The 27,800-nt window shown below is 59.3% G+C and overlaps 1 protein-coding gene across 2 annotated transcripts; it reads left to right on the top strand.

Moving 5' to 3' along the window:
• Nucleotides 1-162: 162 nt before the first annotated feature.
• Nucleotides 163-27,796, top strand: NOS1AP (nitric oxide synthase 1 adaptor protein). Of its 2 annotated transcripts, none has more exons than XM_035538090.1 (10): nucleotides 163-292; nucleotides 6,708-6,779; nucleotides 19,138-19,230; nucleotides 19,527-19,585; nucleotides 20,108-20,216; nucleotides 20,353-20,494; nucleotides 21,275-21,432; nucleotides 21,939-22,106; nucleotides 23,507-23,672; nucleotides 24,135-27,796. In XM_035538090.1, the coding sequence occupies exons 1-10, from the start codon at nucleotides 188-190 to the stop codon at nucleotides 24,536-24,538; spliced, it is 1,476 nt and encodes a 491-aa protein (XP_035393983.1). In that variant the 5' UTR covers nucleotides 163-187; the 3' UTR covers nucleotides 24,539-27,796. The 2 variants fall into 2 exon arrangements, with proteins under 2 accessions (XP_035393983.1, XP_035393982.1); XM_035538089.1 differs by having other exon boundaries at nucleotides 173-292; nucleotides 19,512-19,585; nucleotides 24,135-25,587.
• Nucleotides 27,797-27,800: the final 4 nt, after the last annotated feature.

The following is a 27,800-nucleotide window of genomic DNA, read 5'->3' as shown; positions in this document are numbered from 1 at the left end:
CCCCTCCTTCCTTCCTTCCTTCCCTCCCTCCCTCCCCGGGGCAACGCGGGGCCCTCCGGCCGCCCCCCGTCCCCGCTCCCCCCCCGCGCTGCGCGGCGGCGCGTCCCCGCCCCGGGGCCGGTGGGCGGCGAGGGGCGGAGGGTGCGCGGCGGCGGGGCCGGGCGCGCCGCAGGGCAGCGGGGCCGCCATGCCCGCCAAGTCCAAGTACAACCTGGTGGACGACCGGCACGACCTCCGCATCCCCCTGCACAACGAGGACGCCTTCCAGCACGGCATCTGCTTCGAGGCCAAGGTGGGCAGCGGGCGCGCACCCCCCGGTGGTTTCCACCTCCTCCCCCGCCCCCCCCCCCGCCCCCAGCGCTTTTTTGCGCGGTTCTTCTGCGCTTTTCCCCCGGGCTCCCATCCCTTGGTGGTGCCCCGACTCTGATCCGGGAGTTGGGTGAGTCCTTCCACCCCGTCCCAAATGGTGGAGGTGGCAGGAGCGGGGTCACCCCGCTGCTTTGCCGAGGAGCCCTCCTGAGCCTCTCCGCAGCATCACCTGGGGATGCGGCCCCGGGGAGCTGGGCACCGCGGGCATCCTCCGGCACGGGCACCCCTGGGGTGCCGTGGAGGGGCGGCTGGGGTGCAGCAGGACAGCTCTTCCCGCAGCTCTCCAAGGCAAGGAACTCGCCGTGTGAGCGGACGGAGGAGCCCCGTGCCATTTGCGGTGCGCTGGGAGAGGTCAGGGCCGCCCGCCCGAAGTCAGGGCTTGCTGTTTCTCCGTACAAATATAAACCATTCTTGCCTGCGGGTTTGGCAGGAAGCACTGTGTTGTTCTTTTCTGCTGGGACCTCTCGGGCTCTTACTCTGTTTGGGCTGTGGCATCCCACAGCGGAGTGCTCGCGACCTCTGAGCAGCGCGAGGAGCAGCCGAGCATCCGTCCGCGTTGGGCAGGTAGCTGGGGGTAGGCAGGGGGGCAGCAAGCCACGAAATTTGGGAAGCAAAAGCGTAAAATCTGGCCCCCCGCTTTGCTATTCATGGGGGATAAGGTTGTCACGATGACGAGATACTCCAAGTGGGGTTGACTTGGATAAACGCTGGTGTAAGAGTTCCTATAAAAGAGCGGCAGGGAGGCGGGCATCTCTCGTACGCCGTTGTCCTCGGAGCAGAGGTGCTGGCGGGGAAGGACCACGGGGTTGGCACCCCGTTCCGTGCAGTGGCCTGGTGGCATGCCTGCGCCCTGCTGGAGGGTGCGGGAGCTGTGCTGTTCCTCCTCTCCTCGAGGCTGGGGGGGTTTGTCTGCGGAGGCCGTTGCCTGTCCCGTGGTGGGCACCGCGCTGTGGGGGAGCACAGCAGAGGAGTTGTTTATGGAGCAAACTTAAAACCTGCTTTGTGACTGTTCCTGGGAATGGCCGCTCCAATTCCAGGAGTGAAGGGATGCAAAGTGGGTTATCGGAGCTGGGTGCTGTTGTACTGCCAGCACCTGCTGCACAGCGGCACCCTTCCTCAATCCCTTTCCCCGGGTGCTCTGCCCCTTCCCTGCCCGCCTGGGGTGGGAACGGGGGCTTGGGGGGAGCAGTGGGGCACGGCTTCGTTGCCCCCAGTATGCTCACATCTCATCTCTCCTCCGTGCTGCTGGTGTGGCTGTGGCACCGGGGTGGCGCGTGAGCCTTTGTTAGCGCCTCTTTCTTTTATTGTGTCCTGTGGCACGCGTTACTGCCAAGCATGAGCTGTGTGAGCCCTGCTCCTGAATTTGTGTGTTTCTCCAGCAGCTCCTGATGCCAGATGCAGGATGCAGATGGCTTAGGCAATTACTCCATCCTTTTATTAGATTGGTGGAGATTAATTAAATGCTTACACTCCTTTAGTTCCTTTTATCCCCAAGAATCCCGAGCGCTTAAACTCACATGGCTCTTGTCTGAGCAAGGCACGGAGCGCACGGCGAGGCGGCAAAATGAGAAGCGCAGGTTTAGAGCAGAGCTTTGTGGGAGCACAGAAAGAAGAAAACCCCTTGAAAGAAGAAAAACCCCTTGTGTCCTGTCCCCAAACAGCCTCTGGCAGAATTACACGGGTGTTGGTAGGCTGGAGCAGCCCAGGCAGCAAGCGCTGCACCTTCCTCCTCCTCCTCTTCTTCCTCCTTTTCCTGGTACCTGGTGTTGGTCCTCTACCCGCCAGCTGCCACCTTTGTCCTGGCAGTGGTCACCGCTGTCGGGTTTTGGCCTTTCCCAAGCACACAAGGTGACGAAAAGCAAGCAGTGCTGTCGAAGGCGACGCCGTCAGGAGAGGGGCGCTGCGCTGCACGCCAGAGCCGCTCGCAGCCATATGCTCTGGCACGGGGACACCACGTCGGAGAGCAGCGTCCTCCGATGATTATCTTAATCCGTTTTCTGGAGATAAACCCCGTGGTTGGAAAAGCCTGCTCCATCTCCTTAGGGATGGTAATGCGCTTCACACTTTGTGAGCTGTTTTTGCTGGCCACCTCTCTTGGCACCGAAAGCCTCCGTGTCTCTGAAGTGCCTCGATCGGGCCAGTGGGAATCGGAGGAGCTGGCTCCGAGGGAAGGCAGGCTTCAATTTCTGCCCATTGTGGTCTGAATTGTTGAATAAAATCAAAAGGCAGGCCTCTGGAGTGTGCTGAAGCATTCGGATGAAAGAGCTGTGAGCTGCAGCGTGTCGCAGGGGAGCTGGCATGGATTCCCACTTGTGCAATGGTTTCCTGTTTAAATAAATGGGTATTTATAGAGTAAAGACACCTTCTGTCCTCCTCCACCTCTCTGCCCGGCGTGGCTGCTCCACTTGGGGCAGGGAGGAGGGGACGCGAGCTTGCTCTTTATGTTCCCAAAGTCACGGTGCTGCGGAACAAAACCTGAAGGCAGCTCGGGTGTAGCTCTGCCATACCCATTATTTGGAAGCAGTTTTGATCCTTTGGTCCCACGCTCATTGATCTGTTGGCAGTGCCCTAATGTACGCGGTCCCCCAGGAGAGGGGAGATGTGATGTCCACAGCACTCTTGGCAGGCAGGGTTTTTGAGGTTTGGATGGGCTTTTGTTTTTTTTCCCTACCCTTAAGGGATCTTGGCAACCAAGCATTTTCTATCGCATTTGTCAGTACTTTTTCTCCACTTTTGTGCGTGGGAAACTGAGAACGAACTGAGCATCTGCTGCTGTCTATGTTTGGAGACAGGACACGGAGGAGACTTCACTGGGATCCAGTACGTCCCTTCCCGTGAATCCTGCCAGCTCCCAGCAGACGGGGTGGCTCGCCTGCCTGTCCCCTCGCGGGGCTGCGGTGGTGGCAGTGCCCGCTGGCTGCGGAGGGGATCTGAAGCGAGCCGAGCCGCAGGCATCTCCCACCTGGGCCAGCCCCTTGCCCTGCTGCAGTCTCCCCTCGCAGGCATTTCTCATCCCCTGGCCGGGTTTCCTGGCACCAGGCAGCGCTGGAAGTGGGCAGCAGGTTGCTCGAAGCTCTGCACCTCTAGCTGGCTGCGAGAGGTTGGCAGCTGCGCCCGGGGGCTGTTTCTGCTGGCAGCTCTCGAGCAGCGAGTTCGGCGAGGTCTGCTCAGCCAGGAGCAGAGCTGCGGAGTGATCGAGCCCGGGACTGCTCGCTGCGGGCTATAAATAACCTTCCCGAGTGCCACACGGCTTCTCTGCAGCAGGGACGTGTTTTTTGCCGTGCTGGTGAAGTCGTTTCATGGGCTGCTCGGCGGGTGAGAAGCCCTGGGGGGCTTTTGGCTCCCGCTGCCTGGTGGCCTTGGGCTGCGTGGCTCTGGCACCTTGTACCCAGGGCCAGCCCCGTACCCGTGTCCCCATGTCACAGGGAGCTGGCACATGACTGCCTGGGCTGGGACGCCGAGGCTTTTCCATGGAAGGCAGCTGGCACGCTGACTTTTCCCTTCCTTCTGAGTAAGCCTCCCACGGCTGGGGCAGGGCAGAGCGCGGGGGGCTCACCTGCCTCCTCCCGGGCCGCTCGGGGAAGCCGTGGTGCTGGGATCACCGCCACGGGTTTCCCTCTTCGCACCGTGCTGAGTTCTGGGCTGCGCTCCCCCAGTTCTGCCCTGGCTGCAGCCTCAGCTTTTCCCCCTGATGCTGTAGCACGGCGGTGGGAAGGGAAGGGGCGAAGCTGGAAAGCGCTGCCCTGCTTTTGGGGGACTTGAGGAATGCGGGCAGGATTTTGGGGTGAGCACCCTGGGGTTGATGGCCCGCCTCTGCACCGCTGCCTGCCCGTGGCTCCTCGCTCCGGCGGCTCTTCCCCCTGTGTCTCGGGGCGGCTTTTGGGGCTGGCGAGGCGCCAGGCAGCCTGCCCGGGCTTCCCTGGCCGCCGGGGATGATTCAGCCCTGACCTTTGCACGGTGGTCTGGCTGGCGGGGGAGGCGACGTGCCTCGCTTCGCGGCTCCTCTCCAGCAAGGCTTCCCCGGCCCCGCGGACGTGGCTCGGGAGGTGTCCCTGGAAAAGCACCTCAAGGAAACTCGTCGCTGCTGGGGCAGAAAGAGTATTAAACAACTCCTGGGGGGGGGGGGGGGGGGGGGGGGGGGGGGGAAAGAAAAGCTCAATGAGCTGTGCAAACATTGCACTGGCAAAACGCGTTCTCTTGGTTTTCCGGGGGACGAGGAGGCTGTGTGGGGCTGCCTCCGCTCTGGAGGCTCAGCCTCATCCCCGTCTCGTTCCCACAGCCCGTGGCAGGACGAGGCTCGGGGCCGTGAGTAGGAGGCTGGAGGAGAGCGGGGGCCGGAGCAGCCGTCGGGGCGCTTATCGCATGCGAGAGGCTGATAAGCACGGCGGTTTCTCACGCCAGCCCCGCTCCTTTGCCGGGGAGGAGCTGGCTGGAGGCTGACCTCCACGTCTGCATTTTTTTGGGGGATGCTCACCGCCCTGTGAAGGGTTGTTCCTCTGCAGGGCACTTCCCGCTTGTGGTTTCTGTCCTCAGCGCTGAAATAACCCAGGGCCTTGGTCCATCTGCTGGATTCTGTGAAATGTGCAAAAAAAAAAAAAAAAAATTTAAAAATACCCACTTCCAGAGCAGGGGGAGAGGTGGATGTTTTGGGGCTGAGCACAGTGTCTGTGTGAAGCAAGGTGAGGCCGATGGGGTTGAGGCAGATGGCAGCAGGATGCTCTGGTACCTGGGTTTGGGGGCAGAGGTGCATCCTGCAGGGTACCAGGCACGGCGTAGCTGTCTGGTGGCCATCTCGTACTACCTCGTGATGCTTTCCAGACTTTGTATTAAAATAAATAAAAGGGGGGGAAAAAAAAAAAAGGAAAGTGATTGGTGGAATAGATGCCCCTTAGACCTAAATCTTGAAGTAGGAAGGCTCCGTGTAGGGTGTGTGATTGCGAGCTGGCCAGGACTGCTGCCTTTGTGGTTGGGCTTCAGCCGCTGCCGTTCAGAAAGTGCCTGCTGCCTCTGCCCGGGCTGCGGCACGGGGCTTAATTCCCATCGCATAAGGCTTTCCTGCACCGCGGCAGCACATGATGGCCAAGCCAGCTGTTTGACGGTTATTTTTATATCCGCTCTCTTTGTGTCCTCACAGCACCAGCTGCCCGGTCCCACCGGTGCTGGGGGCTGTGGCCATCGCCTGCATCCTCCCGTGGGAGCAGGATCGGTGCGGGGCTCGGTGTGGGTGCTCAGCTCAGCCAACGGGGCTTGTTCTGCTCCAGCGTGCCCAGGATAGGATGTAAGGGGCAGTAATTAACAGGGAAGGGCCGTAATTAACAGGGAAGGGCCGGTCACAGGACAGGTTGCCCCAGCTATCGCAGGGGTATTCCAGTATCCAGTCTGTCGCAGGTGACCCGGTGCAGCTGGGGGGATTTTGGGTTACCCCCGTGGGCTTTGATGCCAGCGGGGGCAAGTGAGTGCTGCTGGGCTGCTCGCTGAAGCTGTGCTCCTTTACCAGGGCTGAAGCCTTGTGGCTGTGTGTGCTGCCATGGCTCTGTGTTTCATGCCCTGAATTACCATCACCCTCCCCAAAAAGCGTTGGTTGCAGGTCAGGAGACGTTTGAAAGCCTCCTCTCCCCCTTGGTGCGTGATGCCTGCTTAGGGAGGAGTGGTGCTGGTTCGGGGGAGCACCAGGCTCCCGCTGGGCTTTGCACAGCTTGCGCTTTTCCTTCTTGATTTATTAAAGAGATCGATCTGGCTCTTTCTGGCAAGCAGGAATACCATAAAGAGCAAACAGTGGTGCAGACCATCTCGTGTCCCTTCGTATGGTGGGAAGCCCGAGCTGCGCTGCACCCAACAGGCTGCTGCACCACCTGCAAAGGACTACCCCGCTTGAGTCATTGGAGTTGTTGCAGGGTTTTCTTACAAGAAAGCAGCTCTGTTCATCTGCCAGGCAGAAAGGATGCTCGCGTGGGGACTTGTCTTGCTCCTAGGGACAGGCAGGGACAGGCAGGTGGGGCAATGCCCGGTCCCTGTGCCCGCTCATGCCTGCATGCTGTGGTCCCCCGCTCAGGATCACCGCACCCTGTGCCACCCCAGCTTTTGCTCTGTTCCTCCTCCAAGTGACCCATCTTTCCGAGCTGCCCCCAGGGCCCGGTTCCCATCTGCTCAGTGGAGTTTCGAGGTCCTGCTGCAAAGGGGTCGGCGTTACCAGCCCAGGACACGCAAAGGGTGCCTGGGTGCGGGCGGGAGGCAGGGCTGAGAAGCACCGGGGGGGCCTCTGGGTGTGGGGGGAGGCGAGGAGGCTGCTTGCCGTGCTCCGAGCAGTGGCCCCTAACCTGCTCTTTCTTTCCCCGCAGTACATAGGCAGCCTGGATGTGCCGCGGCCCAACAGCAGGGTGGAGATCGTGACGGCCATGCGGCGGATCAGGGTGAGTGCCGCGGGGGTGCCCCTCTGCACCCCTTCCCCGGGGTCGTCCCTAACTCTGCAGCTCCCTCCATCAAAATATCCGTGCACCGCGTGTCACGCTGCCACCCCGGAGCGTCCCCGGCACCTGGGGTACCCAGGACGTCCCGCGTGCCCCGGCTGCACACATCAGCTGCCCGAAAACGCGGGTGGTGTGCGGGCAGGTTCGCTCCTGGCTGATGGCCCCATGCGAATTTAAAGCCCCGAGTGCGGAGAAACCGGCAGCACGTGGGGCTCGCTCGGTGGCGAGCAGGTCAGGGGATGTCAGCTGGCTATGAAATCATCCGACTTCCCGAAATAGGCACGGGCAGGGTGCTCGGCGCTCCGGCTGCATAATGCCTGGCCAGCAGCCACCGGAGCAGCTCTTCCTCCACTCCCCTGCCTGCCGCGTGCGGCCGGGAAGCCTCCAGCCTCCCCCCGGGGCTCGGCGGTGATGTTTGGGTTTGTTTGTTTCTTTGTTTGCTCCAAAATTTCAGCACGGAGAGAGCTCGTGGGCTTCTCTCAACAGCTTTCCTGACGCTGCCCTCGGCAGTGCTTAATGTCGTGGCCTGGGGGCAAGGTCTTTGGGTCTTTTACGTATTTTTAAATTTTTAGATTTGCTCACCTTGGTTGCAGGCTGGGGTTGGGATCTGTTATGCCATGGAGAGCTCTCTGAGGTCTGTAGGCGGCTGTTTCCTCCTCGTCCCCCGGGACCCCTGTTGTTCTGGGAAGAGACGTTTGGGGTAAGGCTGCTAAAAAAAAAAAAAACACACACGTCTCTGGTCCCAAAATCGCACAGCTCCACATCAGGGCGAGAGAACTGGCACAGCTTTGGGAGCTTAAATAAACCCAAATGTTTAAAAGCAAAACCAAACAAAGCAGTCCTCATGGACCGATGGAAGCAGACTTAAGCCCGGCCTAGACAATTCGTAGCTGAAGCTGTGAGCGGATGCAAATTAGGGTAAAATAATGATTTCTTCAGACAAACGATGTGTTTGAAACATGTGCTCGAGCCGCCTTGGTCCGGGGTAACACGGGACAGATGCAAGTTGTTAAAGGATGAGAGTCTGCAGATGTGGTCTGCCAGAGGGACTCTGAATTTGTTTCTCGCTTTGGGGTGCTGCTTGCAAAGAGGGTGCCAGGAGGGGTGGCGTGATGGGGGGTCACGTATACGGGGCCCTTCCTGCCCTGGTGGGGCTGCGGGGGCACAGGCTGGGTGCTGGGGCTGGTATCGGCTCGGCTGGAGGTCGGGGAAGTTCTCGAGCTGGGAGCACAGCACTCCCTGCCCATTGGCACGGGAAAGATGGGCAAAGAAAAAGCGTGTTTAGGCACGGTCAGGGAGCAAGAGGAGAACTCCATATGCAAGCTGTAGCAGTTCTGTGCATCACATTCAGAGCAGCTGCTGACCCTGGATTTTATGCAGCTTTTGATGCGGTGCCTGTTTTAGGGCAAACGTGGGGTCTCCCTGCTTGTTCTCGCTGCTGGTGAAGGAGCAGCCTTTGGGCTACCTCCCCGCTGGGTTTTGGCTCAATGTACCAAAGGATAAAAACGTGCGCGGAGGCACCCTGCCTGGCAGCGGGGGTCCCGGGGAGGGGGGGGAACACCCCGGGAGCCCCCAGGAGCTGACGGAGGATGGGGTTGGACTGCAGCATCCCGCTTGGACGGAGCCCTGACCCGGGGAGCAGGGCAGGAGGCGCATAGCAGGCATTGCTGGCATTCCTGCGCTGCCTGCCGCCCGCCCGCTCCCCCGCAGCACAGCACGGCTCCGCCGGAGGTCTCTTCCTTGGGTCTGGAGCCAGAGAGGCTTTTCCCTTTCTCCTCCTCGCCTCACAGAGGGTGACCCAGTCCAGGTCGCTGCGCGCTTGGAAGTGCCGGGCTGGGCGTACCTCCCAAACGCTCCCTGCCTCTGCAGCCGGGAGGGATCCATCCCTTAGTCTCCTTAGGTTGTCGGTGGGCACCTGAACCTCAGAAGGTCCCAAATTCAACAGTAATTAAACACTGGTTAGAGCTGCAGCCAGCCTGCCCTGCACGGAGCTGCTGAGCTGGAGGGATTCAGAAAGGAGCTGCTGCCAGCGAGGGGCTTACTGCGCCGACGTGCCGCGTCTTCCCAACCCCAGGCACTCTCAGCTGCTGAAGAGTTGAGTTTAAAATGCCTGAACTAGCTGCAAGACATCCTTTTATTTTCGTCTTTTCCCAGAATGCTTGAGCGCTGCGGTCGGGCCCTGAGTGGCAGCCCTAGCTGTATGTTTTCTCATGGTGTTATGATGTAAATACATGCAAAATGCAAAATCCTCCTCGTGCTGCTGGCACCTCTCCAGCGCAGCCTGTGTTACCTGGCCGGGGCTTGGCGCAGTCCTTCTGGAGGGTTTCGAGTCCTCCTTTTTGCTGCTCGGATTGCTGAACGTGGCCTTAAGCCAGGTTTTCTCTGGTGCCAGGGAGGATGAAATCCTATATAGTCACTGTTTTAAATGCTGCTTACGTGGAGGTCTCCTGCAAGCCTGTTTCTGGGAAGTGTCCAGCAGAGGTTTGCAGGCTCAGAACCACGAGGCTTTTCAGGCACTTTAATGCCTGGCTCCTCCAGACCTCCTACTCCGTCAGGTACATCTGATTTTGTGGGACTTTTGCTACTTCGCATAGCTGAGCTTTTTTTTTTTTTTAAAAAAAAAAAAAAAAACAAATTGGCAAAACTTCTGAATTTTAACAAGTGTGTTGAAAGCCGAATTTTGCCTCCTCCAACAGCCACATGCACAGTTGGTGTGAAAATGGGTGCGCTTGGACGGTTATTTGCACAGAACACGTGGTGTCATCTGGAGCACATTTAATTTAAACCTTTGAGATATACCTGTTTGCACCGCAGAGGGTGTTTAAAAGTGTTAGGCCATTTGTGTCTTGCTTGAGGAGAGGAAAAAAAGGAAGGCAAACAACACAGCCAGTGTGGTTTGTGCAGGGAAACGGAGCAGGGTTTGAAAGCAATCTGCCGAGGGTGGGTGGTGCGTGGTGGTGGGCTGGGGGCACGCCTGGAGGAGGCGAGGAAGGCAGCTGGCTCCTTGCAAACAGCGCTGGGTGCAGGGCGAGCTAATGGCTTCACGTCATCATCCAGGACGGACAGGATTGCCTTCCATCTGGGAGGAACCGGTGGGGTATTTGTCATAATTTCAATTGCTCTTTCGGCATCCTGACAATCAGAGCAAAAAGGGCAAAGGTTTCCAGGCGGGTTTATTGCTCTGCCAGTGCTGCTTAACTTCATAACGAAATAACCTCCCGTCTGTGTCAGGACCTTGCACCGGTGTCGGCGCTGGCCACGTACGTGCGTGATGACTGGTGTGGGTGCCATTACACGCTTGTGCTTCTCTGCTCATCCCCAAAGGCCCGGGACTGTTTGAATAATCTGTTATCAGTTCCCTGCTGCATCGCCCAGAGGTGCGGAGCCGCAGCCTGGTGCAAACCTGGGTGGGAATGCCCTGGGGCAGAGCAGGGCTCGCTCCTGGGGAGCACACAGAGCCTTCGCCTGCCCTTACGGCAGGTGGTAGCTGCAGCTTTCTGGCTATACCAGGTGCCAGCTTCTTCACTGCTAGAACTAATTCTCGGTGGGTTTGGCTTCATGCAACGGGGAGGCTTGTTCTGGGTGATTCCGTGCACCAAACGGCCAAGGAGGGGACAGCGGCATCAGAATCCAGCCCACAAACGTGACACGGAGGGGCTGGGGCAGAGCAGGAGCATCCAGCCGAGATTGTGCCTTCCCGGGCTGCAGCGAAATGCTGAGGAATCCTCTGTTTATGAGAGGAAAACCCCGAGTGAGTGGCCCACAGCTGGCAGCGAGCACGGATGCAGCGAGTGCTGCTGTCCCTCCGGGTTTCCTATTCAGTTCCTCGGAGCCTGCCCCCGGCTGCAGTCTCGAAGGGTAAATTGTTCTGTGGCTGTTTTGAGCAAGGGCATGTGAAAAACTCACGGGTCTTTCTGTGGTTTGGGCACACCCAAGCTCGCCTTCCGGCTGTTTGATCTGTGTTTGCCCACAGCCAAGGAGCTGGCAGCTGGACGGGGCTCTGCCCAGGGCCCTGCTCTTAGGACAAGCTAAACAGGGTGAGTTTGGGTCAGCCCCTGGGACTTGAGCCTGGGAAACGTGCTGTGTATTCATGTTGCTTTCTTCTGAACCCTTTCCCATTGCTTCATGGAAGTATGCGATGAAATAGGTGATCCTATGTCAGGATGTGATGTATCACTACGGATTTCCACAGTGCTATGCTTTGAGATAATTTCACCTTTCTATTTTGCCACGCATTCCCTTTTTCATGTGCCTAGGATCGCGCTGAGTCCATCGCAGCAGCATGACAGAGGATGCTCAGGTCACCATCCTCCCTGCTGGGTGGCACCGCTCAGTGTCTGGACCTTTTTCAGCTTTCTGCATCTTGTGCGTGCAGCTTCTGTTCCTTTTTCCTTTGGGAAGCCGCCTGGCCATTGCCATATAAATCCAGCTGAAACGAATAGATACCAAGATCCTGCACGCTTGACCTGGATATCAAATACACTGCTCTCTCCCAGACCTGCATAAAGATCAGCACTGAGCTCCCGCTGCTGTGGGGCTTGCTGAAAGAACAGTGGCATTCTGTCAAATTTCTATTGTTGCTTCATTTTGGGATCTAGCAGTTAGTGGATGGCATCCCCTTAGGCCAGGCTGTACTATTGTTTCAGATAACGTTTGCCAAATTGCTTGCAGGGGGGAAACTTGAAATATATTCTGTAAATCTCTCAGCCAGCCTGATGCCTTTGCGTGATACGCTTCTAATTTTATTGGGACAGTTTAGGATCTCATTTTGCAAAGGACTGTTGCTGTGTTGCATTGTGCTGCAGTCCTTGTGGTTGGTGTGAAGTCCCACATTGGCTGTTTTCTAACTAAAGGCTTGAAACCTTTGTCAACTTGCAGGAATTTTTTTCCAGGATCTGAGCCTGTAACTCTTTACAAAACCCTCTGTAGGGCATTATTCAGACCTGCTGATTTCAAAATGTAGACTTTAGTGACTAATTTTTAATACCTGTGTTAGCTCTTGCTGAAAGAGGAGCCAGGAAACAAATGTGTGATATGAATAACTGCCTCTTTTCTCCAGCTGCAGACCAGGAACGTTGCTGCGTACTGCCAGCATCTAACGAGACCCACAGGGCCGCCTTGTTTCTGGTGCGCTAAGCGTTCAGTGCTGTTGCTCATTCATTCTTTATTAATTGTCTGAATTTCATAATTGCTGATCTAGTTACGTTATTGCCAGCTTGCCTTCTTTGGGTTTGCCATTGCTGTTCTGCCCGGCCACTCTCAGCTGCTTTCCGCGCCGTGTTGCTCAAGCTTTTCACGCAGTGTGGGTGAGCGTCTCTTTGGCGTGCAGTGAAACGGGTGAATGAATGAAGCCTGGCTGCGTTTCGCAAGCCGGGCTGTAAACCTCGCCGTGTTCGGCTTCTGCTCGCCCTCAGCCGCATGGGTACGTGCGTTGTCACCCCGTTTCCTCACCAAGGTGGAATTGGGGTGAAGCCTGGGGTGGGCACACTCCCTGGCGGCGCTAGCCCTGCGGTTGCCTTGGGGCAGCACCTCCCTTAGTGCTGATCTTGAGCACGGAGAACGTCTTTCTCTCTTGAAGGCACCTGCCAGGCATTTTCTGGCTCTCTCAGTATCTGTGCACCCCAGGCTGGGTGCAGGACTGCCGGCCAGCCCCGGCCTCGGGACCGACGTCCTGCGGGATGCTCGGTGCCTCTCGCCCTCCTGGTGGCCCTGCCCCGTGGGATCTTCTCCCTGCTTGGAGGGGCTGATGGGTAGCTAATTAAAAATACCGCAAATTCCAGCCAGATATGGGGTTTCCAAAGAATGTGCTGCCGCTGCTTATATTAGCAAGAGCTGATAAATAGCAGCATGCGTGTGGCTCATCGCTGGTGTCTGCGGGGCAGCCTGGTTGCTGCTGCCCCCGCGGGGGTCTCCGAATGGGAATTCTGCAACAGGGGACTGAGAAGCAGCTCTTATCCATAAGAACCTTATCCCCTTGGCCATGCGTTTGGTATTGATTTAACTTTTATCCGTCCTGATTTCTCCAAGTTCCCTGTGAAATGCTCGGGGTGAGGGCGGCTGCTGCGCGTGCCCCAGCGCGTTAGCTCAGCTAATGGAACTTGGAGGCAGAAAGGAAGGGGATCAAGGCAGCTGTATGGTGGGAAATAGCAAAGCGAGCAGACGGAATTTATTGTGGAATAGTCAATGTTATTGGAACACATTTTTTTGTGATAAATGGGCGTGCTGCTGTGATCTGGGCTTATTTCAAAGCACCGAGCCTAGCTCTGCTCTGCCGCTCTCGCAGCGTGGGTATTTTTAGACCGATTCCCATTTATACCCGTCAGGACGCATGGCCGTCACAGGCAGTTACCAAAATTAAAGCTGAAATTGGATGGGAATATCGGCCCTGACCTTGTCAGCACAAACCACAACGACAGCTATTTCGGATGCACGCGCACCTCGGAGCTGCGCTTTTCCATATGCACAAACACAACCTCTGCTGACCTGCGGAGGAGCTTTATGAAGCAGCATTAAGCCCAAGAGCCAGCCTCCAGCTCTTCGTTTCTCCCTTTGCAAATCCCTGTGCCCCTCGGTGGATTGATAGCCACCGGCAGAACCTGACAGGGGCCGGGCAGGATGTTTTCGGCCCCGGTTCTGGCACCGTTGGAGGGAGGGCTTCCTGGCGCGCCTGCGCGTCGCCGGTGTCCGTGCGCACAGGGAGGACGCGGTGCTCGACCCAGAGCTCTCTCCTGGCCCTGGGGGACCAGCAGGGACCTGCCTCTGCCTGCCCGAGCAATCTGCTCGGCGTCGTCCCGCCGGGGCTGGGCTCGCTGCAGGAGGCTGCCCGCTGTGGAAGGGACCCAGCGGGAGAGGGGGGTGCACGCAGCAGCGCAGAGAACAGGCTGGTGGTCGGCACCCCTTGCCAGGTGTGTGCGTCTCGTCTACGTGTGAGCTCTCCCAAACCTTTGGCCAAAGACTTGGCTCATGGGACACGTAGGCATGCTGCAGCACCACACTGCATGCTTTGGTGTGATGCAGCCCTGCCCAGGGCTGGAAATCATCCATGCACCTTCTCCCATTAACGGCACCAGAACCGAGGGACCTTCCTTGCACTTTGTTGCCCTTTTCCTGCAGAGATTGTTCTTGCTCTTTGTTTTCCCAGCAACGGGCCAGGTCTGTCTCAGGTTCCCCTTCCAGGGGGCAGCTGCTGGGGCTCATCAGAGCTGGGATTTTGGTGCCATTTCCTTGTGTGGGTCAGGAAAATACAGCCCCAGTACTGCTGTTAGCATCCCAGCAAGGTGCCTCCAGGGTCCCCGCTGGGTTACGCCACACATTTCTGGCAAGTATTGTCATTTCTTGTGGTTTTGGTGCCAGAAATGGCCAGGTACGTAGCTTTCCTCCGGAGCTGTTAATTCTTGGGTTTCTGGAGCTGCGGAGCCTTGATTAAGCTCGCCCTCAGCTGTCACCTGGGAACAAGTTAATTCTTCACGAGCAGGTCATTACTGCTGCTCCTCCCAAGGGCTGGGGAAGGCTTCACAAGGCTGCTGCTTCTCTGTCCTTCCATACTCCAAGCTGATGCTGGGTTGAAGCCTAGCTTGTGCTTTACCAGCTGGGATGGGGACAGCCCGCTGCATCTGGCGAGCTTCCATTAAGGAATCTCACATTTATTTGCATTCTGCTAGCACTGACATGTAGCGTTCCCAGTAGTCCGTCCCTTCCTGATGGAGAATGCTGGTGGGCAGATTGGAGTTTGTACCCACTGAGGTTTAGGTTTTGGGCTGAAATGAGGGCGTCTCTGTTCAGGCTAATCTTTTTCAGATGCTTGTGAACGTGGGGGGATGCCGAACCCAGAGAGGCACCATCTCCCTCCTTCAGCATCTCACCTGCCCAACAGAGCCTGCAGCGCATGGTTAAAAGTTTCCCTACACTTGTACCGTGTAGGAGCCGTGAGACAGGGGCAGATAACACGTTTCTAAGGATGTGGAGGGTTTTTTTTGTGCGTTTCACACATACCCATCGCACTCGAGGCTCGTACATAATTTTACTCCAAACTGACAAGGTTACATGCGCTCCCTATTAAGTAACATATGTTACTCTGCTCTCAAGAAAGGGCAACTCTAATACTCTGCCAGTAGAAATGTGTTGTGCAATGATGCATACACCAGCTGGCATTATTTTCCATCTAAGAGCATGCCTTTGAAGTTATTTAAATAGCCAGCTCTGCAAAAAAGACAGATGTTGAAAATAGACTCCCACTAACCTGAGGTCAGTGCTGAGGCTCTTGTGCTCTGCTGTTTAGAAATGTTTCTTTTCTAATTGAGAAGATAAACATGTTGTTTTTTTTTTTGTGGGGAATGTAAAATTAAAGGGTAGTCTTTATTCACTTGCTTCACGGCTGCTTGGAGTTTACAAGTAATCTAATAAGTTTTTTCCATTAGTGAGACATCCTTAGTTTTTTGTCTTGAATACATTAAAAAATAAAAAGCACATCTCAAAAGTCCGTTTTCAAGCCTTGAGCATTTTAGCAGAGTTGTTAACCGGAGCTTGGAGCTGTGCAGGCCCAGGAAGAGAAGCATTTTTCTATTTCTCTTTCTCATTTCTGGGCATTTCCCTGAAGTTGTTTATTGCAGTTGTACATCTTCCGGGATCGTCACACTGCTATAGCCAAGGATTAATATAATTAATGTAAGCCTGAAATATTATTATGGATGTTTCAAAATCTAAAATTGTCCCCAAGAGGGGTAAAACACCTGGGTTGAAGGCCCAAAAACCTTTACACCATCTGGTTATTTGTAAGAAAGACGGTGACAGGCAAAGGGGATGGTGGGGAAGCTGCACAGACCCTCTTTCTTCCTTCCTTGCTGCCAGGCTGGATGATGATTTCTGTACCTTTTCTTCATAAAATAGTAAGGCTGGGCTTCATCTCTGCAAACTGGAGACATCTGTAGCCGAGCCTATCCTCCTGGTTCCCCCAGCGGAGGGAAATGCAGGTTTTCTCCTGAAGCAGCTGCTCCAGCACCGTTCGTGGGACGGGTTTTGCTTTCCCCACGTTTCCCTGCGGGTCGGTCCTTCGGCCCCGGGTGAGGTGGGTGTGCAGAGGCACGGGGCAGGTGGCCGTCACGCTGAGAAATCCGCCGGGCTTTGGTGCACGTGGAGCCGTGCTCGGTCTCAGCGAGGAGCTCGTTAGTGCTGGGAGATCTTATCGCGTGCTTGGGGACGCAGGATGTGACTCCCAGCAAGAGCTGCTCTGGCATTGGCCCAGCATCCCTGGAAACATGCGGGTTGTCGTCTTCTCCTCCGGATCGATGCTGGCTGATCCCTCCGCAGGCTGGGATAGAATAACAAATTGCTGATTTGAGCAGTGGCACTGTGAGCCGGGAGGTCTGAGCAAGCCCCGCGCGGTTTTGAGTTCATCCCTTACAGCCTCTGTGGCTCAATCCTCACTCACAGAAACTGCACAAACATGGCCCTGCCTCTGACCCTGCCCGTAGCTACTGCTCGGGGTGAAACCCGCTCGGTTTGCTGAATTACAGCCTTGTGAGGGAGGCAGAACAAATTGCATGCTGTGGCTGTGAGCAGGGGTGAAGCAGCTCACACAAGGTGACGATGTTCCTACTTGTCCTGCAGAGCAGCGAGTGCTCCAGCTCGGCTTGCCCTGCTGCTCCCTTCTCCTGCTGCTCTCCTTCCCTCCCTCCCTCCCTCCCCCCCTCGCAGCCCCTCTTTGTGCCAGCTCGGGGTCTCTTCCCCAGGGTCACCCGCAGCCTGTGTGCGTTTTGGGGCACGCTGCAGGATAACGTGGGCCAAGGGCAGGTCCAGCTGGGCACCACCCGCAATTGCAGCGTGCACCGAGCCAGCCGGGCCTGCCACCGCTCTGCTCAGCGGTTTCGGGTGGGGAGATGTTGGCTCTGCCCTTCTGATCCATCCCTGGCATCCCCCCCCCGCGAGACCACCTGCACCTTGGCAGGACAGGCGTGCACCTGACAGCAGGCTCGGCTGAGCTGCTGCCTTATTGAATTCTCTTCCTTGCTGAGCTGTTATTAAATTTCAGTTAGTGCTTCTCCAGGGAACCCAAGTGGGCACGAGTTCATTAGTGCTTTATTGGTTGGAGCTGGGCTTGGGTGCAAGGGAGATTATCCCAAAGAGTGCCTGTGCCCGTTGGTGCACCCATGCTAACGAGCTGGGGCTGGTGCAGGACGTGGGGTAGCTCCAAGTGCGTGGCTCAGGCTTGCAAGGGAGCTTGGCTCTCATCTAGGCACCGGGATAAAGGGCGAGATTTACGAGAGCGCTCAGTAAATCTGGCCGCTCGGTCCTCCTGAGCGCTCGCTTTCTTTGCTGCCTTCAGTTCCTGCTGGAGTTCTGCCGTCGGCACGCGGGGATTTGGCTTTGGCACGGTGCGGGCGGGCGAGGGATGAGTCCGGGCAGTGCCCCTGGCCTGCAGCCATGGGTAGGGCCAGGCGTGTGGGAGCGTCTGCCGGGCGCTCTGTATCCCCTGCGTCCCGTATAACCTGTGCTGGGGTTTGGTAACCTCTCTGCTAAGCGCCCTGCTCTGTCTGCGGAGCTTTACAGGGGCTGGTACTCACTGAAGCCCAGGCTAAAAATAGTCCCTCTAACCACGAGGTGTTTTTTGGGCTGCTGTCTCTCTGAGCCAAGAATAATTAGCACTCAGGGTCACCCGGAATATAAATCCCCTGGCTCCAGCAGCTGGGTGCTGATGATCAGTGAGCAGCGGGACCCGTACAGCAGGCGGCAGCGCTGGGGGAGTGGAGCCGTGCTCGGTGCCGTGGAGCACCCAGCCTGCGGCACCGGAGGAGAAATGGCACGCGGGGCTTTGGAGAGGGTCCGGTTGCCTACTGCTGAGTGCTCGGGCTGGAGCCCACCTTTTTGGGGCTAAATCGGGTTGGTGGGGTTCCAGACGCACTGGTCCTTAGCAGTAGCGGGGGCTCCTTTTTGACCAGATTTGGAGGCAGCCCCCTCCACCAGGGATGCAGGGAACAAGCCCTGCAGGCAGCTCGTGGATGGGGGATTTTGGGGCTGGCTGTCGCCACGGCAGGAGCCTGAGCTCTGCTTCCTGCAGCCCATCACCGTGGCTCCGGAGCGCGTGTGCAGGGAGAGGCAGAGCTGCGTCACCCCGGCGGGCGGTTTTCTGAGTCATCGGTATCACTCGTCCCCGCCAGCCACTTCCAAATGGCTTTGAGGAATTGCATTCTCAGGTCTTCTGTCATTAAATCGCAGGTCGGGGCCAGCAGCTTTCCCTGCCTGCTGGCTCTGGCTGCCGGAGCTAATGCATCACGCGGCGCTGGAAGTGGCGCGGAGCCTCGCGTGGGCACGGGGCAGGGCTGTGCATCGGGGCGCCTGGCTGGTGCTCCCCATGCGGGCTAATGAGGGGATTAATTAAATCCCTCTTCTTCACGTAGAGGCCGTGGGACTGCTGTGCCGGGAGGGGGCTGTCCCCTATGTGTGGGGACTGCTATGCTGGGGATGTGGTGTCAATGGTGGAGCGGTTCTGTGGGTCCTCAGAAATCCCACAGGGATGGAGGTGGGGGCAAGGGGAGGAAAAGGGGTTCACGAGCACAGTTTCCATGCTCACAGTGCAGAGCTGTGGATGCTCAGTGCCTCTCGGGCTCAGCTGGACAAGTGCCTGCTGTCCCCAGGGCCACGAGCGTGTGCATGGACCCACGGCTGGGGGTCCCCCACCCCACAAAACGCCGTGGTTTTACCCCAAAAGCACAGCTCCTGCAGAGGATGGTTGCAGTGCAGGAGTTTGCCCAGCCAAAACGAGCGGCTGAGCCGTTCCCCCCCGCCCACCCCCTTGCTGCTTGTCGGGCTGCGTGTGCAGGAGGGACTGGATTTAAGGGAGTCGTGGTCTTTCCCCGGGGCTGGGCCGGAGCTTTGTGTTTAGTCACTGATCTTTGGAAGTTCCTGAGTTTTATTTCCCATCCAGTGACTTCTAACTGAAGTGGGTAATCGCATTATGCCATCTCCCCTGGCGAGGCTCACAGAGCCCTCAGGAATCCTGTTTCCGTGCCGAGCCCCCCACACCCCCGCTGATGTAGCATTCCTCCTCCTAGAGCTCCCCAGTGGCCACAAACCAGCACAGCAAACCCGTGGGGCCGGGGAATCGCCCCTCTGCAGGGGATGTGGCCCTGTGGAGGTGCAGGGGGAGCAAAGCCCTGTCCCGTTGAGGGGACACATTGCTTCGAGCGGGCTCCTCTGGGCGCTGGGCAGGAGGAAAGGATGCGGGTTTGGGGAGGCAAGAGGCCATAGGGAAGCTTTTCCATCCCGTCGGAGCATCCTCAGGACTAACTCAGGCCTCTCTCTGCAGTATGAGTTCAAAGCCAAGAACATCAAGAAGAAGAAGGTGAGCCTCGTCGTGTCGGTGGACGGCGTGAAGGTCATCCTGAAGAAGAAGAAGAAGGTAGGCGGCCCCAGAGCGGGGCACCTCGGGGTGACAGGGACCCGCGGGGCGTGCAGCAGCATGGTCGGGAAGGTTGGCCTTGAGTTCCTTGGGGGTGGGGAGACCCCTCGCAGTGCTCGCCATGGCTTTGGGCAGGGCGCAGTCCATGGGGTTTTTGGCTGCAGGCAGGGGAGGTCATCAGCTGGGGCTGGAGAGCAGCAGAGCCACGGCAAGCAGCGTCCCAGAACCGTCTCGGCCCCGTTCTCGATCTCGAGGGCAGCATCTGACGTACTCATTTTCAGCTTCTTCCCTTGCAGAAAAAAGAATGGGCCTGGGATGAGAACAAAATGCTCGTCATGCACGATCCCATCTACAGGTAAGGCTGAGCCCCGTGTCCGGCAGCGGCCGCTCGCAGGTCCCTGCCCTGCTGGGAAGAGGAGGGCCGCTCACGCAGAAAAGCCTCCTCCTTCCCCCCGAGCTCCCCAGGACAGCCAGTAAGCCCTTTTTAATGATCCCAATTAGAGCAATAATTAGTGCTGGGAGGGGGCAGGCGCCCGAGCCAAGAGGCCACCTCTCCTAAGAGGCACGCAGGTCTCGTTCCCATGGGTCCCCCGCGTCCCGGGGCCCGTGGTGCTGCCCTGTGTGGGCTGGGCAGAGAAATCCCTGGGCAGCCTTCACAAAGTGTTTGCTGCAGGTTAATTTTCTCAGTGTAGGCAGCACAGCTGCCAAAAAAAAATAAATAAAATGGATGGGCTTTAGCAGGGCTGTGCTGCAGAGGCTGGGCAGCTGCCAGCACCCCGGAGCATGCCCTGCAAATAGGCTGCAGCCCTCCAGCCTCCTGGGCACCACGGGTAGCGTGTGTGCAGGAGGCAGACCAACTTTGTTTCCATCCTGGCAGGATATTCTACGTGTCCCACGACTCCCAGGACCTCAAGATCTTCAGCTACATTGCCAGGGATGGCTCTAGCAATGTCTTCAGGTGCAACGTCTTCAAATCCAAGAAGAAGGTGAGGATGCTGGGGGCCGTCCCTCGGCGGGGGGTCCCGGCGGGGTGGCTGGGACGTTTTGCCCTCTGAGCTGTGCTCAGCACCCCGTGGGCCAGCCGGGCTGACCGTGCTCTGCTCGCCTCCTCGCCCGCCGCAGAGCCAAGCCATGCGCATCGTCCGCACGGTGGGGCAGGCGTTCGAGGTCTGCCACAAGCTGAGCCTGCAGCACACCCAGCAGAACGCCGACGGGCAGGAGGATGGAGACAGCGAGAGGAACGGGGACGACCTGGACGTCCCAGGTACCATGCCGGGGTGGGGTTGTGGGGTCCGGGGCGCTGGCAGGCACCGTGCAGAGCCGCTGTCTCTCCGCGACGTTGGCTGCTGGCTGCCACCTGCGGGGAGCAGATTTGCACGGCGGTGTGCGCTGTGGAGCTGTGGGATCTCACCCAGCGAGGAGCCTTCGCTAGGCGTCAGCCGGCATCCTCGCAGACATCCCCCGTGCTGGGAGCCCATTAGCGGGGTCAGCGGGCGCCCGAGAGCTCTCCGTGCTCGGCTGCACGCGCCGCAAGCATTTCCTCGCGGCTGCCAGGACGGAGGCCAAAGCGGGGACCGTCCCCACGTCCCCAGGCAGTGTGGGGGCTGGCTCCTGACCCTCTGAGTGTGTAAGGGTGTAAGTGTGTAAATGCTGCGCTGCCGCCGGCTGCGGGGTTCCTCCTGGCACAGCCCAGCCTCTGCAGCTGCACTGTCCTGGGGGGACCATGCCGTCCTGGGCAGCTCCCTGCTTGTTTTTCCTCTCCACAATGTACCGGCCGTGGTGTGCTGTTCCCTGGGGATTTCCGAGCATCTGTTTTTTTTAGTTGTTTTTTTGTCTCTTTTCCCGTAACCTCCTGTTTACCTTTACTGTTCTGTGCCTCCTACCCCTGATGGCCCATTTCCCCCGAACGCAGGGGTTTTGGCTGCCGTTCCCCGGGTGTGTTTCGGCCGCGAGCGCCGGGGAATGGGGCAGCTGAGGGCAGGGTGGCGGGGGGGGGGGGGGGGGCGGTGCGTGGGGTCCCAGCTCCGTCCCTGCCCTCCCGCAGCCTGCCGCCTCACCGCTGTGGAGCGGGCGGCCGCCTCGGCGGAGGAGACCGACATCGACGCCGTGGAGCTGCCGCTGCCTGGGGCCGGCATCCTCGACTTCAGCCGCGGCGTCACCGACCTGGATGCCGTGGGCAAGGAGGCGAGCGCCGACGCCAAGGTGCGTGGGTCCCTCTGCATCCATGGGGCCAGGGGAGGGGATTTCGCAGCGTTCCCCAGCTCCCGGATCAAAGCCATCGGCCGCTGCCCTCTGGCTCGGGGCCCGGGGCGCTCCCGCAGAGCGCCAGCCTCGCCACAGCCATGTGGAAAGTGTCTGGGGCAGAGCTGATAGGGATAATTGTTTTTCACACCAAAAAAGTGCCTTTTATTTATTTATTTATTTTGATACAGTGGAAATTTCCACGGGAAACGTCAGCCTTTTGTGAAATCTTCTGCCAAAGCATTTGTGCTTTTGTGACATTGCTGGGGGGGATGCGGGCAGGTCAGCGAGCCTACCACCAGGCAAAAACCGTTCCAGAGGTTTTCAGCTCGCCACAGCAAGGCGTGTGCGATTGCTTTGAATGCAGCAGCCTGTTCCCTGCGTGCTTCGAGGGCTGCTCTGTGCCTGGTGGTGGCTCTCTCAGGGGGCACGGACGGGGTCATGCTTTCTCTGTCGGTGTGTTGCAGGGCTGCCTCCACCCCGAGGACATCCTGACCGCCTCGCCCAAGCTGCTGCTGCCCTCGTCCGCCCCGCTGCCCGACCTGGGCACGCCGCTCTCTGCCCACCACCAGATGCAGCTCCTGCAGCAGCTCCTGCAGCAGCAGCAGCAGCAGACGCAAGTGGCCGTGGCACAGGTTCGTCCCGCCGCGAGTTCTTTTACCTTTATCGGTTACCCCGGCTTTCCTTGCTCCTTGACACCTCCCAGAGCTCCCCACAATTACTTGACTTTCTCCCTGGCCCAAGCAGCTGGTTCCGTGCTTTGGCTGGCTGGTGGGAAGGCAGCCTGTAGCCTCGTCCCCCTTTCCGCAGGGTCTGAGGCTGTGTGCTGGACTTGTGCCCGCCACGGGATGGTTCCCGTCCCAGGAGCTGCCACTCAGCTCCTCTGTAACCCGCCCTGTGTGCGGCGTGGTGCTTCGGTGTCACTGATTTATTAACAAAAACGTTGTGCTCCGTCGTGCCGAATGCCTTTTAGCTGACTGAATGCATTACATCAACGCCTCTGTCAGGGGCACTCGCTGTCTGCTCTCAAAAGCACGGAGTCAGTTTGTCTCTGGACGCATGGTGGTTGGCACCGGCTCGGTTCTTTACCAACAAAGCCAGTAGATCCGTGGTGTCGTCCAGGATCTGTGTCAGACTGATGGCTCTGTAGCTACGGGGACCGTTTTGTAATTATCTCTGCCTGTAATTACTTGGCTAGGGATGAAACACCATTTAATTCCCTCGTTGACCAGAAAGACTTGCTTTTGCAAGGTGTTTCCAGATACGTGTAGAAGTTCCTTGAATTATGGCCAAGCAGCCTTCCTGGGTGCTGTCCCCAGGGGACTGGTGGCACAAGCCACTGTCCCTGTGCCAGCGGTGACATTTGGGCTCTGCTCGCTGCTTCCCTGCATCCCCCGAGCCCTGCAGCACGCCTGTGATGGAGGCAGCTGTCAGGCCGGGAGGAGGGATGCTTTTCAGGCTGATGCTGTCAGCGCTGGGCTTTTGCACCTGCTTAGCATTTAATTGTGGTTCCACCTCTGCCAGTTCCTGCTTTGCCCACCGGCACTGGGCAGAGGGCTCCCCCACCTCCCCTGTGGTCACGTTTCAGCCAAGATAAAACTGATCTTTTCTTTTTTTCTCCATCAAATCCATGCTTTCTTGTCTCCCTGGGGGTCTTGATCTGTGCTGGAGGGGGGTGTGCTGCATGCACACGGGAGCCGGGGGTGCAGGCAGGGTTGGTGCTGTGCCAGCGTGGCTCCTGGGTGGCTCTGCGCTGCTGTCCCCCTGCCTGGAGCACGCTCCTGGGGCTCTGCTCGCTGCAGCTCACAGCAGAGCTGCCCCGCTGTCCCAGGTCTCACCCAGCAACGTCCCCATCCTTCCCAGGGCCCTGGTGCTGGGCTGATGTAGGTGCTTGCGTATCGGTAGCTGTGCTGAAATAAACGGACGCTTTGCCCACGGGCATTCCCTGCCAGCTTTTCCAACCTCGAGCTTTTCCGTCGTCCTCCTGCTGCGCTGAGCGTGCCCTGGCGTGACGGGGCTGTCTCCTGTCCCGTAGGTCCACCTGCTGAAGGACCAGCTGGCCGCGGAGGCGGCGGCGCGGCTGGAGGCGCAGGCGCGCGTGCACCAGCTCCTGCTGCAGAACAAGGACTTGCTGCAGCACATCTCGCTCCTGGTCAAGCAGGTGCAGGAGCTGGAGCTGAAGCTGGCGGGGAACAACACCAGTAAGTGCTCCCACCCCGTTCTCTCCCCTCGCAGCTAACGGGATCCCAGTTTTGCACATTCCTGTGGTTTTGTGCGGGGCAATGTTAGTGCCCTTCTGGCCCAGCTTGTTGCACGTGCAGCGGGGTGCTTGCACGCAGAGTGGAGGGAGGTGTGGGGGCAGCGGTCCCACGTGTCCATCAGCTGCATGTCTGCTCTCCCCCAGAGGCCGCACGGCCTGTGCCAGCTCCTTCCCTGCCCGAGAACCCCTCCTTGACCTTCCTCTCCAGCAGACGTGGCTGTTGGCTCCCTGCAGGAGCTGGGGTGGGAGACAGATAACCTTTCCTCCTGGCTCTTTGCAGGCCAGCAGCCCCCTGGGACTGTCCTTCCCCTGGGGGTCCACAGCCTGCCTTGGTGGCCGGGGGACACCCAGGAGGACCGGGGTGGCTCTGTGACCACCTCTCAGCCGTGCCCTTCTCTTGCAGCGGGCTCCCAGGACAGCCTGCTGGAGATCACCTTCCGCTCCGGCGCCCTCCCCGTGCTCTGCGACCCGACCACCCCGCAGCCCGAGGACACCCACCTGCCGCAGCTGGGCCCCGGCTCGGGCTTCCCCAGCGCCCTGGGCAGCCCCATAGGTAGGAACGACTGTCTGGTGAAGCTGGAGTGCTACCGCTTCCTGCCGGGCTCGGGGCCGCACGCCCCGGAGCCGGTGCTGGGCAGCCTGGAGCTCCTCAAGTTCCGCGAGTCGGGCATCGCCTCCGAGTACGAGTCCAACACGGACGAGAGCGAGGAGCGCGACTCCTGGTCCCAGGAGGAACCGCCGCGCCTGCTCAACGTCCAGCCCCGGCAGGACCTGGGCGACAGCCTGGAGGACGAGATCGCGGTGTAGGGCACGGCAGGAGGTGGTGTGGAGCAGCCGGGAGCCCTGGCGGGGCCGGAGGAGGGAGCGTGGGGCCGGAGGGCAGCGCATGGCGCTGTGCCGTGCCCGGGGAAATAAATGGCACCCGGAGACGTGCCAGCTCAGCAGGAGCAGGGCACGGACCTCGTCCGTCCCCAGGCTGTGTCCCTGCTGCCAGCCCCGTTGTCCCGAGCACAGCCAGCCCTCAGCACCCTCAGCTTCGTGCCAGGCTTGTGCTGCTCCCTGGTCCCCGTGCCTGCCCCCGGGCTGCGTTGAGAGGTCAGAAGTAAGGGAAGCAAAGAGCCCTCAGCACCATCACAGCCCCGCAGGGCCCTGTCGTGCTGCTGGCATCGCTGCCAGAGCCCCATGGCACACAGCTGCCCAGCAGCCCCAAACTGCGGAGGTCAGCCCGTGCCTCCTGTGCCGGGTTAGGAGGTGGTGTAAGTGGTGTTACTGCGGGGGGAGCGGCGAGACAGGCGAAGGTCTTTGCTGGGGGAATGAGAGAGCAGTTGTGGGGTGGTGAGCGGGGATGGGAGGGAGCCAAGAGCCGGTATGGGGCAGTGAGTGGGGTTTCTGCATGTGGAGGTGGCGGGAGAGGAGGCTGGGGCCGTGCTGTCAGGATGAGCGACAGTGTGGGTGCGTGGGCGAGAGCAGGGGGACACTGGGGACGAGCCTCGGAAGGTGAAGGGGTGAGAGGAGGTTGCACAGGATGGCCGGGCACAGGCAGCTTTGGCAGGGTGCTGGGGCTTGTGGTGCTTTGGGACAGGGTTGGTCCCTGCCCGAGGCAGGTGGAGGGTGCGTGGGCACTGCCTGCCCCTCGCCGGGGCTGCAGAGCGGGGAGGGAGTCATTACGGGCACGGAGCGGGAGCCAGGGAGCGCAGCACGGGGTGTGCAGTCCTCCTTCCCCTCGCTGCCTGGTCCTGGAGCTCCTCAGCACGGCTGCCAGGCTTCGAAGCCTTTCTGGTGTTCTCAAGCCATGTTTTCAAGTGCTTCCCTGCACCCACCGGCACCACCAGCTCCCTGCTTCGCTTTACAGACAAAACCCACCGCATTTCCCAGCAGGTGCTTGCCCGCAAACCAGGGCTGGCAATGGCTGTGCGGAGACAGACACACACAGACCCTCCGTGGGGAGTGAGCTCTCCTCCTGCAGGCACCGTGCTCGTTTGGATTCGGGATGGTTGCTTTTTGGGGGAAGCTGAGCCCGGTTCGGGGGGCTCTGGCCCCCTGGGAGGTGATGCCAACTGTGAACATTGCTGGGAGCTGCCCGGGAGCAGCGGGCAGAACGGGATGGAGCTGGCGGGTGGCACGGGTGAGGACTGGCCGTGCGCAGGGGCTCCTTCACGAGCCTGGTTTGCGCCCTCCAGAGGGGCGAATCCGGGATATCAGGGTGCCCCAGCAGCCCCCCAGAGGCCGGTGGTTGTCCTTAGGGGCCCCCAGAGGAGCCTTTCCCTTCTCTGCGAGCACATTTATCAGCTGCCCACTGCTGCAGCCTCCAAGAGGCCACAGCTGAAGCAATACGAGCCAGAGCCCTGATGCCCCCCTGCTCCCTGAGGAAATGCTGGGAGAGCTGGGGGTTGGCACGGTCATTTTCCACTCCTTCCACCCTCCTGTCCTGCTTCTGCTTCGCCTTGTCGCTTGCCTGCTGCTCTCCCCTTGGCCAGCTCTGTCTGCTCGCTGTGCCTGCGCCTAACCCCTCGCTGCGCATCTCCCCGCCTCGAGCTCGTGCTGTGCTCCGCTGCTCAGCCCCCTGCCGAGGGAGGCCCGTGGCTTCCTCCTGCCCCAGTCCCCTCGGGGCTGAGGAGCAGGGTGTGGGTGAGACCCCCGGGGCAGGCGAGGGCTGTGCTGGGCACTGCCCACCCAGGAGGAGGCTGGATGATGAGGGCAGCGGGGCTGGCAGGAGCTGGGGGTCCCAGAGGGAAGGCAGGACGAGTTCTGTGCTGGGCCTCTTAGCAGCAGCGAGGGGCTTGTTGGGAACACGAAGGTCAAAGCGACCGTGAGATGGTGGAGTTCAGGGTCCTTAGGGCAGGGAGGAGGGTGAAAGGCAAGCTCGCAAGCCTGGGCTTTCAGAAGAGCAGGCCTTGGGCCTCCCCAGCAGTCTGCTTGGAAACATCCTGTGGGACAAGACCCCGGAGGGCACAGGGACCCAGGAAAGCTGGCTAATGCTCAAGGGTTACCTCCAAAAAGCTCAGGAGGTGCATCCCGTCAACGAGGAGGTCAGACAGGAACGCCGGGAGGCCTGCGTGGGTGAACAAGGAGCTCCTGGCCCAACTCAGACCCAAAGAGGAAGAGTACGGAGGGGGGAAGCAAGCATGGACATTGCCCAGGCACCCAGGGGTGAAGTTAGGAAAGCTAAAGCCAAAATGGAACTGAAGCTGGTCAGGGACGTTAAAGCCATCGGGGTCAGTGATGGCCCCCGTGGCCCCCACCGTCTGGGTGGGGGCACCCTCACGAGGCTGCCCGTGGCATGGAGCTGGGGGCAGTGGGTGACGCCAGGGGCCCTCACCGGGCTGGAGAGGCGGCTGGTGGCACCGCAGGCAGCTCAGCGAGGGGAAGCACCAATTCCCTCCTTGGACATCCTCAAAAGCTGCCGGGACGTGGTCCTGGGCAGCCTGCTCTGAGCATCCCTGCTCGAGCAGGGGTTGGAGTAGGTGACATCCCGAGGTCCCTTGCAGCCGCAGCCCTTCTGTGATTGTTTCAGTGTCCCCAGCAGTGGCCTGGTGCCCGGCGGAGCCCCCCGAGGGGACAGAGCAGCGGTGGGTGCTGGTAGCAGGGTGCCCTGGGGGCAGACGAGGGCAGGAGCAGCAGCAGGCAGGACATCTCCTCCAGGCCCGGCTGCCTTGGGAAGCAGCAGGCAGTGCCGAGCCAGCTCCCTGCCTGCAGCCTTGGGCTGGTGGCCAGCGCTGCCCGCAGGGGATGGTGACCGATGCCCCGGGGCCGAGGGGGTGCCGCTGCCCCCCGTGCGTCACCGGAGCCGGCTGGGAGCCAGCCCGTGCCGTGGGTACGTGTGTGAATGATCCTCCTCACCCGGCGCTGCCTACCAAATGCCTCTCTGGCCTCTCACTTTTGTTACGGACCTTGACTGGGAATTTATAGCTCTATTTTTTGTCCTTTCTTTTTCCTACGACTGTCGTGTTACTAACCGTCGACTCAGTCTATCTGGGAAACCAATCTGTCAATGTAAGTGCACTTAACCCTTGGGTGTTGTCATCAGTTGATTGGCTTTTGCTAAATAAATCTTTCTATTTCTCAAGGC

This window comes from Cygnus atratus, chromosome 8, assembly GCF_013377495.2.
Source record: "Cygnus atratus isolate AKBS03 ecotype Queensland, Australia chromosome 8, CAtr_DNAZoo_HiC_assembly, whole genome shotgun sequence".
In the NCBI taxonomy this organism is placed as follows: Eukaryota; Metazoa; Chordata; class Aves; order Anseriformes; family Anatidae; genus Cygnus; species Cygnus atratus.
This window is presented reverse-complemented; position numbering and strand designations above follow the sequence as displayed.

Excerpts from the sequence above, each read along its gene's own strand:
- NOS1AP (XM_035538089.1), top strand. The coding sequence starts at position 188 with ATGCCCGCCAAGTCCAAGTACAACCTGGTGGACGACCGGCACGACCTC. Across the intron at positions 293-6,707 it reads GCATCTGCTTCGAGGCCAAG|TACATAGGCAGCCTGGATGT; the intron begins GTGGGCAGCGGG and ends CTTTCCCCGCAG. Across the intron at positions 23,673-24,134 it reads GCTGGCGGGGAACAACACCA|CGGGCTCCCAGGACAGCCTG; the intron begins GTAAGTGCTCCC and ends CTTCTCTTGCAG.